Consider the following 9,534-nt stretch of genomic DNA (forward strand, 5'->3'; position numbering starts at 1 on the left):
ATATATAACAGAAGCTTAGAAACAAGCCAAAATCTATTAAACAGAAAACTGTATTAAAGGATTGTTGTTGTTGTTAAGTGCCATCGAGTCAGTTCCGACTCATAGTGACCCTGTATAGGGTTTCCAAGGAGCAGTTAGTGAGCTTGAACCACAGCACCACATGAATATAGAAATCGGTATAAAAATGGGTAACTAAGTCCTAGTGTGGCGCTGTGGGTTAATGCGCCAGACTGCAAAACCATTTGAACTGCAAGGTTGGAGGTTCAAGCTCACCAGCTTCTCCTCAGAAACCCTATACAGGGTCAGAATCAACTCGACAGCACTTAACAACAAGGCACAGAAAGGGGTTGAAAGTACCCTGGACTGCCAGAAGAACAAACCAAGCTGTGTTGGAAGAAGTACAACCCGAATGCTCCTTAAAAGCCACTATGTCAAGACTTTGTCTCCCATACTTCAGACATGTTATCAGTCCCTGAAGAAGGACATCACAGAAGAAGAGGAGAACCCCCTCCCCCCAACAAGATAGAATGACCCAGTGGCAGCAGCAATGAGCTCAAACATAACGGTAATTTTGAGGATGGTGTAGGACCAGCCAGTGATTCATTCTGTTGTGCACAGGGTCTCTAGGAGTAGAAGCCGACTCAACAGCTAACAAGGGATGGATATCCAACACAGTATGTGAAACTAGTTGCCAAAAGGTTATACAATATTTAAAATTGTTCCATGTTAAACTACTCTTGCCGGACTGAATGATCAGTACCATACTAGTTTGGTGCTGTAGGAAGCACTGGACTGTTAAGAGCAAGGTCAGTAATTCAAAACCACAAGCCACTCTTCGGAAACTCTACACAGGGTTGCTATGAGTCAGCACAAACTTAAAGGCATACAACAATCAGGAATGTAACTGTTAGCCCAGTCACACCCTTAGATGAAGTTAAAAAAAAAAAAATTAAATTCATAACTCAGTCTTATTGGATGTATGTTTTTCTTGTTAAGTGCCGTTGAGTCAGTTCTGACTCCTGGTGGTGGTGATGTGCCATGGAGTTGGGTTCCAACTCACAATATAGGGTTTCCAGGAATCCTGGATGTGGTGCTGTGGGTTAATGTGCTGGACTGCAAATTTGGTGGTGTGAGCTCACCAGCTGCTCCTCAGAAACCCTGTACAAGGTCACGGGTCAGAACTGACTCAACGGCACTTAACAACTAACAATAACATAAGATTTCCAAGGAGCAGCTGGTGAGCTTGAACCACCAATCTTTTTTTTTTTTTTCTTAAATGTTTTATTGTGAATTATGTGATAGTTTACATGGCAGAACATTAGTTTTACATTCATTCTATCATATATCATCTCATTGCCATGGTTACAATCCCCTCCATGCAATCCTTCCCCCGTACCCCTAGGTCTTCAGCACACTTGAACCACCAATCTTGTAGTGCAAACCTACGTTGCGATCCAGTGCTTATCCTATAGTGCCATACATACTTCTTATAAACTGTCAACTTAAAAGCAGAATCAGTTGAAGTAACAGCTATCCCTCCATTATTTCTGTGCTAAAAGCACAGATTCATAAAAACCCTAGGAAATGAAAGTCTAAATTTTAAGAGTTGAAAGGAACCTCAGGTCAATTCTAACATAAACTCCATCCCGAGACAGGAGGCTCCATTCATTCATACAACAAAGTTTTACTGAGTTTTCCAAGTTCAGGACTCTGTGCAGACTGCTGAAGGTGACACAAATATATCTAAAACCTGATACCATCACTCAAGGAATCCCTAAGATGCTCAAGGAATTATATGTATCATGCTGCTGCTGTTGTTTAGGGCTGTGGAGTTGGTGCCAAGTCATAGGACCTTGTAAAAGGTTTCTAAGGAGCAGCTGGTTGGTTTGAACCGCTGACCTAGTAGTTAGCAGTCCAGTGCCTATCCTACAGTGCCCTACTGTATCATAATAAAGACAAATGTTTCAGCAAGTTAAAGATCATTGGGGTAGAGATGTTTGAGTGGAGCCTAGAAAATTTTCAGATTTGATAATGGAAGGAAAAACATTCCAGAGAGAACAGAATGGCCCCATACAAACATGGTCCTATCCAATTGCTATTAGTCAGACTCCACTCAATGGCAGTGGGTTTGGGGTATACCAATAGACTTCATATTCCCATTATTCTTTCCTGTACTGATTCTGCTCTTGCTCTACAAGTTTTCTTGGTGTTCTTCAAACAGGCATTTTCTCCATCATATTTGGCACTCCTGGAACACTCTTCCCTCTAGATCTGCAAGGCTGGCTCCCTTACTTCATTCAATCTTTGCTCAGATTGTCAACTTCTCAGTGAGGACTTGTTATATGCCATGGAATCAGTTCTGACTCATAGTGACCCTGTATAGGGTTTCCGAGGCTGTAAATCTTTACGGGAGCAAAGAGCCTCATTTTTCTCCCGCGGAACAGCTGGCAGTTTCAAACTTGCGGTTTGCAGCCCAATTTGTAACCATTACACTACCAGAGCTCCTTAGTAGGGACTTAGCTACCAATTTTAAATTGTCATCCTTACACTCTATCACCCTTCCCTGCTTTACTTTTTCTACAACATTTATTACAGGAGTCGTGGTATGGTGCTGCAGGAATGCACTGGTCTGAAAGGTCATTTTGAGCCATATGTTTGGCAGTTCAAACTCACCAGCCGCTCCTCGGAAACCCTACACAGGGTTGCTATGAGTCAGATTCGACGATAGCACTTAACAACAGCAACAACAAACATGCTATATATTCTACTTATTAGTTTTTGTCACTTCCCTTACCCAAAGTACAGAAGTTATCTGTTCATATCTAGATTCTAAAACAATATCTGCACATGTAATAAATATTTGTTGACAAACTAATAAAAGACTTGATGGAATAAATGAATGAAAAAGATTTCTGCTCGGAAATAGCTTGTTGTTTTTAAGTGCTGTCAAGTTGATTCCAACCCATAGTGACTCCATATAGGGTTTTCAAGGAGCAGCTGGTGAGCTTGAACCACCAACCTTGCAGTTCAAACGACTTTGCAGTTTGACACATTAGCCCACAACACCACACCAGGACTCCCGAAAATAGCTTAGGGTCTAGCAAAAGAAGCAAATATATAAACAAATTATCTTAAATTATTTCTTAAAGAAAAAATAAATACACAGTTGACAAAAGCCAATATGTGAAAGAAAGACTAATAAACAAAAGCAGCTCCTGGCATCCCCACCTCTATACTACCAGTAACCGTTAAATTATTCTTTTTATACCTCCTAGCCCCCTAACCCCATCAGCATTATCACTCAAACAGCGGCCAAAAATATCACCTGAGATGTTACTGATGCCAGATCAGCCTATTCCCAGTAACATTCAGAATTACCTGCAATGTAGAAGCCAAGGATAGTTCTATTCCTACTGCTGGACATAAGTAAATTGATGTACAGTCCTTCCTTAGTCTCCACAGGAGATTGGTTCCAGAACACCAACTCTACTCCTCCCCAGCCCACACCAAAATCCAAGGACACTCAACTCCCTTACATAAAATTTGTATACAGTCTGTACACATCCTCCGATATTCACACCACATCTAGATTACCTATAAAACCTAATACAATGTAAATGCTATGTAAACAGCACTTGCTGTTCCCTCTTAGTCTTTAAAGTATTGCTTTGACCACTTAATTGTTTTCCTTCCACTCCCCCACCAATATTTTCAGATCTTTAGTTGTTTGAATCTACTGATGTGGAATCCACAGATTGAGGGCTAACTGTGACTATTCCTAGATTTCCAAATTAAATACATTTTTCCATGGTGGTAGTGGTGTAATGTAGTGTGAACTCATAGCGACCTTGTATAGATAGGGTTGCTGAGGCAGTAAATCTTTCAGAAGCAGAAAGCCTCATCTTTCTCCCACAGAGCAACGAACAGATAGATTCAAAACTGTCAGAATTGACTTGACAGCAATGGATTTGGTGTGATTTTATATTTTGGGCAAATGGATAACAATGTAAAGTTTATGACATTCTTCTCACTCAGAGGATCAACAAGAATTGTATCCTGGATTAAAGAACAATGGAGAATTCTTACACAAATCAATTTGTTTTTGCTGTCATTATTTGCTGCCAAGTCAATGAGGGCTCATGGAGACTCATGTGTGCAGAAACTAAATGCTCTCTATGGTTTTCAAGGCTGTGGCCTTTCAAAGGCAGATTGTCAGGTCTTTCTTTTGATGCACCTCTTGGTGAATTAGACTCGCCAACCTTTCCTCTAGTGGAAAAGTACTTAACAATCTGCCACACCCAGGGACTTCACATAGAGCATTAGTATTAAACTAGAATCAAGGAGCAGTAGTATAAAATAACTCTTTTATCTCTATAAAAACCAATTAGAAAATGAGAAATAAGCTCAAGATTTCTCACTTCAATTAACACCTACACAGGTGGCATTATAATTTTAGGCAAACTGACACTTTTACATTTAATTTCTAATGACAAGAATGATTTCCATCTGGGATTTATGTGCATTAAGTGTTAGCCTGGCACATTTTCAACATTTAATTGAAAGTTCATTTCCGGTTACAAGCTAAATGCCCAATAAAACATAATGGTTATATCGCTACAATATCCTATCCTGTTAGGTGTTTTAGCCAAGTGGTGAATTTAGTCCTCAGATGGACAGGTACGTCTACAAACCTTTCTAAATTATTCATAAACTGCTTATCTTTACCATTTTAAAGCCTCCTGCACTTCTCAACACTGCTTACACAAAAAAGTTTTACAAATAACATTCTCCACAAGCTGAATAGCTCTATATTAGAACAAATTCCCTCAAACAGAAAAATGCCAAACCAGCAGGTGAAATCCTAAATTTCAGGTATCGACTCAGTTCGTCACCTTATTAAAGAAAATGATAAAAGAGGTACATCACGTTTTTATCAGACTTTCTCCCCTAAAGGCTGTAGACTTTTTATTCCTGAAATAACTGGTGACATTATTTGTGGTTGACAGATTGGAACTGATGTACCTCCTTTATCTTTTTCTTTAATAAGGTGACAATTGATAGTTACATGTAGGCAGTCGATCGTGCATCCAAACATTAACAGGAGACTGCACAGAGCATGCAGTTATTCACACGCCGGAAGCCAAAGTTCCTGCGCTATGAGGATTACAGTGAAAACAGTAGCCCATCTGTCCACCGGAGGACAGAAAGAAGTCCAGCAAGAAAGGCTGCTTCAGAGCGAGGGTGGTGGAGATGAGAGAACGAACTCCGCGGTGTCTTCAGGACTAACAGAAGCCGCCGGCAGCGGAAAGGCAAAAGCGCAGAGGGCGTCCGATGGGCAGTGGGCGGCGGCTGCCCGAGAGCCGGGCACCGGGAAGTCTCCAGGGCCTCGCCCGCCCAGCCGGAAAACCACCGAGCTCACAGACGGCAGGAGCAGCCGCCTGAGTAGAGCCACGTCGGAGAATGGGAGGACAGCCGGAGGTGGGTGTACCACACACCCACCAGAGGCAGCCAGCCTGAGAGCGCGGGGCAGCGGGGGCGCGTGAAGGGCCGCAGCGCGCCTGAGGGGGTCGCCCCGAGGAAACGGTGCTGGGCGCTGCCCGCTACCAACGAATGACTCCCCTCGCTGGGGTTGGAGGCGGCTGGATACTCACGTAGGGCTGGTAGAACTTGGAGAGCCGCGGCTTCCCGTGGTTATTGAAGATGAGGATCGCCTTGATCATGGCTGGACAGGGCCGACCCGGTGGGCACTAGGGGGCCAGGGCGGGGGCGGGCGCGTGAGCCTCGCCTAGGGATCTAGCCGGCGATCCTTCCCACCCGCCCCCTCCCGCACGCCTGCGCTCGTTCCTGAGCCGCTGGGCGGGGCCGGGGCGGGCCGGGGCGGGGCGAGGCAGGCAAGGAGGGAAGCGGAAGCAGCTCCAGGTCTGAGGCGAGAGGCGCCTGCGCAGACGGCGCGTAGGAGAACGTTTAGCGCCCCCACACTCCGGAGGCTTTTGTTATCGGAAAGCAACAACAAGCAAACGTGACGTTATTAACGGCTCGAGGTCTGTGACAGGTTCTCAAGAGACAAGTAGAAGGGAAATCAAGCTTTTTCTGATAAGTTGAGTTCTTCCCCTTCTCCCAGCGCCTCGTTCATTACACGGTCCCGTTTAAAATCCGCCCACTGCACGTCCTCAGGCGCCACTTCCGTCTGCCACTCCCATCGAACAAGATGGCAGAGGAGCTGGAGTCCGTGCTGCAGCTCACACCCTCGACTGCTGCAGGCGGGGAAGGACTTACAGAGGTCTCCCCAGAAACCGTCACTCCTGACCCACCTTCTTCTGCTGCAGTCTCCCCGGGGACAGAGGAACCTGCCGGAGACGCCAAGAAAAAAAGTAAATATGAAAGCAGTTTCTCTCTAGGCGCCACTTCCGTCTGCCACTCCCATCGAACAAGATGGCAGAGGAGCTGGAGTCCGTGTTGCAGCTCACACCCTCGACTGCTGCAGGCGGGGAAGGACTTACAGAGGTCTCCCCAGAAACCGTCACTCCTGACCCACCTTCTTCTGCTGCAGTCTCCCCGGGGACAGAGGAACCTGCCGGAGACGCCAAGAAAAAAAGTAAATATGAAAGCAGTTTCTCTCTGGGCACTGGGAGGTTTACATTGAATTCAGTTGGTCATGGAGGCTAATAAAAAAAGAGAAAAATTCAGCGGTGTGTCCGACCCAAACGTAGTTTTAACTAGTCAGTAGAGTTAATGCTATTAGGAGCTTTGGTAGCGTAGTGGTTACGAATCGGGCTGCTAACCTCAAGGTCGGCAGTTTGAAACTACCAGCCGTTCCGCGGGAGATAGATGAGGCTTTCTGCTCCTGTAAAGATTTACAACCTCGGAATGTACAGGGTCGCTGTGGGTCGGAACAGACTCCAAGGTCCTTAACAACAACAGCAAGAGCTAATGCTATAGGAATGGTGGGTTGCAAAGTCTACAAAATCATCACCTTCGGACTCGGGAACGACTTAGCGCTGTAGTTAAGCTCTGCAAGGTCGGCAGTTCAAACTACCCAGCCACTCCTGGGAGACACTGATCGCTGAGAGTCAGAACTGACTCTATGGCACTGACAACAATTTAGAATTCGACCTGATATGAAGAGTGCCAAGGGTAAAGTAAACGCATAGGCCTCGCCCTTCAAAAAAAAAAGTTTCTCCCTACCGTTTTAGTATCTTTGAGAGGCCTTTTCATTGTTTGAATTAGCTGTTCTCGAACTTTACTGCTTGAGATATTTACTTCGCTATTGTAAAATACAGAAATTTCTAAGGTGACTTGCCCTGGAGCAGTCAGCATAGAGTTGCCTATGAGAAATGCAGTAAATAACCAAGTAAGGCAGGAAGACATTGTCTTTGGCCTTTAGATAAATTCTTTTAGGCCACAGTCTTTAAATGTAGGGATGGCGTGCTCTCTGCTCATTCTCCGCTGATGTTCTGGTGGATTGTCTATCCACATGTTAGGTGCCATAGAGTTGGTTCGGATTTATGGCAACCTAATCCCATATTTTAAGAGTAGAGCTGTTGTGTAGAGTTTTCAAGGCTTTTCCAAAGCAGATCTCTAGGCCTGTAATTCAAAGCACCTACTTCTGGGTGAGTTTGGATGTCAATAGGGTCTAATCAAGTAAGTTACTAGCATTTTCTGCCCCCTAGAAACTGCTTGTGTCTCCCAGTACTCCATTAGTCAGACGGCCTTTACATTTTGGGAAAAATCTATACACTAATACAGAAATAGACAAACTTTTTATTTCCATAGATAACTATTGAAGTTTTTAAATAATCGCATGGGTTCCATAAATTTTTGTTTCTCTCTTTTCCCCCCTCCTAATTTGCCATAGGAGTCCTGGTGTGGCGCTGTGGGTTAATGCGCCAGACTGCAAAACCGTTTGAACTGCAAGGTCGGCGGTTCAAGCTCACCAGCTGCTCCTCGGAAACCCTATACAGGGTTGCTATGGGTCGGCACCAACTCGACGGCACTTCACAACAACAACAGTTGCCATAAGCAGGAATGCAAAAAGTTTAAGATCTAACCTTGGAAGTCAAAAGCTTAACTGAATGATCCTAAAGGTAAATCTGTATGTCGTTGTTGTTGTTATGTGCCATGGAGTCGGTTCCGACTCATAGCGACCTGTACAGGGTTTCCAAGGCTGTAAATCTTTATGGGAGCAGAAAGCCTCATCTTTCTCCCGTGGGACTTTTAAGTGCTGCCAAGTTGGTTCCAAATCATAGTGACCCTGATAGGTTTTCCCAGGAGCTGCTGGTGGGTTTGGACTGCTGACCTTGTAGATAGCAGTCAAGTGTTTATTCTGTAGCACCACACCCAGACTCCAGTGCTGTGTAACAGTGACCCACAGCCCAGATCTGGCCTAAGGACATACATGGTTTGTTTCCTTGGCCTGATATGCCTGGAGTTTCAGAAAATTCAAGGGGAAATGGAATTAGAAGATAATGAAAATGCATGAACATTTTGAAGTCCCCTTGTGTATGTGTGTATGTATGTGCATGCATACGCTGGAGGAAGATGAGATTTTCTGCTGCCTTAAAGATTTGTTGTTAAATGCCATCCTATAAAGGATTTGCCAGTGGCAGCTGGTGGGTTTGAACTGCTGACCTTGTGGTTGGCAGTTCCACAGTGCCACACCTAACACACTGCTTCCAAAGATTCTGGTTTAAATGATGTGGACATTTATAGTGTTACAAATGTTCTTCCTATTGATTCTTAACGTGTAGCCAGGATTGAAAGCTCAAGACTACAGCTGCAATTACAGATTACAATAAATTCTTTTCCTTCTCTAGCTTCTTTCTTTCCTCTCTTCCCTCACTAGCACAAATTACAATATTTTCTGAATTGTCTAATTGTTCACTTAACAGCTGAGTTATTGACAGCTTCAAGGAATTGAGGGAGCACGGATGGGAAGAAAAAGGTGAGTTAGCCAAAAACCCCTCAGTAATCTCCAAAGTCATTTCCTAGTCACAGGGTAACTGGAGCTAGGATAATTGGTAGCTGTTTAGAAGAACTACCAATTATGTATATCAGTGGTCCAGTAAATTAATAGCCTGTGGTGTTTTTGTTCAATGCCCTCAAATCCTTCCAAGTCATTAGCAACCCTGTAGAGCAGGGGTGGTTGTTGTTAAGTACAGTTGAGTCAATTCCGACCCATAGTGAGTGACCCTGCTGCATAGGGTTTCCAAAGAGCTGCTGGTGAGCTTGAACTGCCGATTTTATGGTTCATACCAACTTTGCAGTCCAGCACATTAACCCTACCACCACACCAGGATTCCTGCCAAATTATATAACATTATCCATGGGCCATACAAAATGATCAAATTTAAAAATAGCCTGCTATACATTGTCAAAAGCAGAGAATATCAGAAAGATGTTTACCTGTGCTTTATTCGATTGTGTGGATCTGGATCATGACACGCTATGGACAACATTGCAAAGTATGAGTATTCCGGAACACTTAATTGTGCTGATGAACCTGTACCTGGACCAAGAAGCAGTTGTTTTAACAGA

At 44.1% G+C, this 9,534-nt stretch overlaps 2 protein-coding genes across 3 annotated transcripts in view; one reads left to right on the top strand and one right to left on the bottom strand.

The window, feature by feature from the left end:
* The window catches only part of AP3S1 (adaptor-related protein complex 3, sigma 1 subunit), a 75,754-nt gene extending 70,034 nt beyond the window's left edge, over positions 1-5,720 (bottom strand). The window contains exon 1 of the mRNA XM_006870528.1: positions 5,652-5,720. Within this exon, the coding sequence (XP_006870590.1) occupies positions 5,652-5,720 (69 nt within the window). The remainder of the gene's footprint in view (positions 1-5,651) is intronic.
* A 708-nt stretch (positions 5,721-6,428) lies between these two features.
* Positions 6,429-9,534, top strand: part of ATG12 (autophagy related 12) — a 15,556-nt gene continuing 12,450 nt past the window's right edge. The window contains exon 1 of one of the 2 annotated variants that reach the window (XM_006870529.1): positions 6,429-6,595. In XM_006870529.1, coding sequence (XP_006870591.1) covers positions 6,433-6,595 — 163 coding nt within the window. In that variant the 5' untranslated portion in view covers positions 6,429-6,432. The remainder of the gene's footprint in view (positions 6,596-9,534) is intronic. The other variant, XM_006870530.1, reaches the window with a different exon arrangement.

This window comes from Chrysochloris asiatica, unplaced genomic scaffold (genome assembly GCF_000296735.1).
Source record: "Chrysochloris asiatica unplaced genomic scaffold, ChrAsi1.0 scaffold00143, whole genome shotgun sequence".
Classification (NCBI taxonomy): domain Eukaryota; kingdom Metazoa; phylum Chordata; class Mammalia; order Afrosoricida; family Chrysochloridae; genus Chrysochloris; species Chrysochloris asiatica.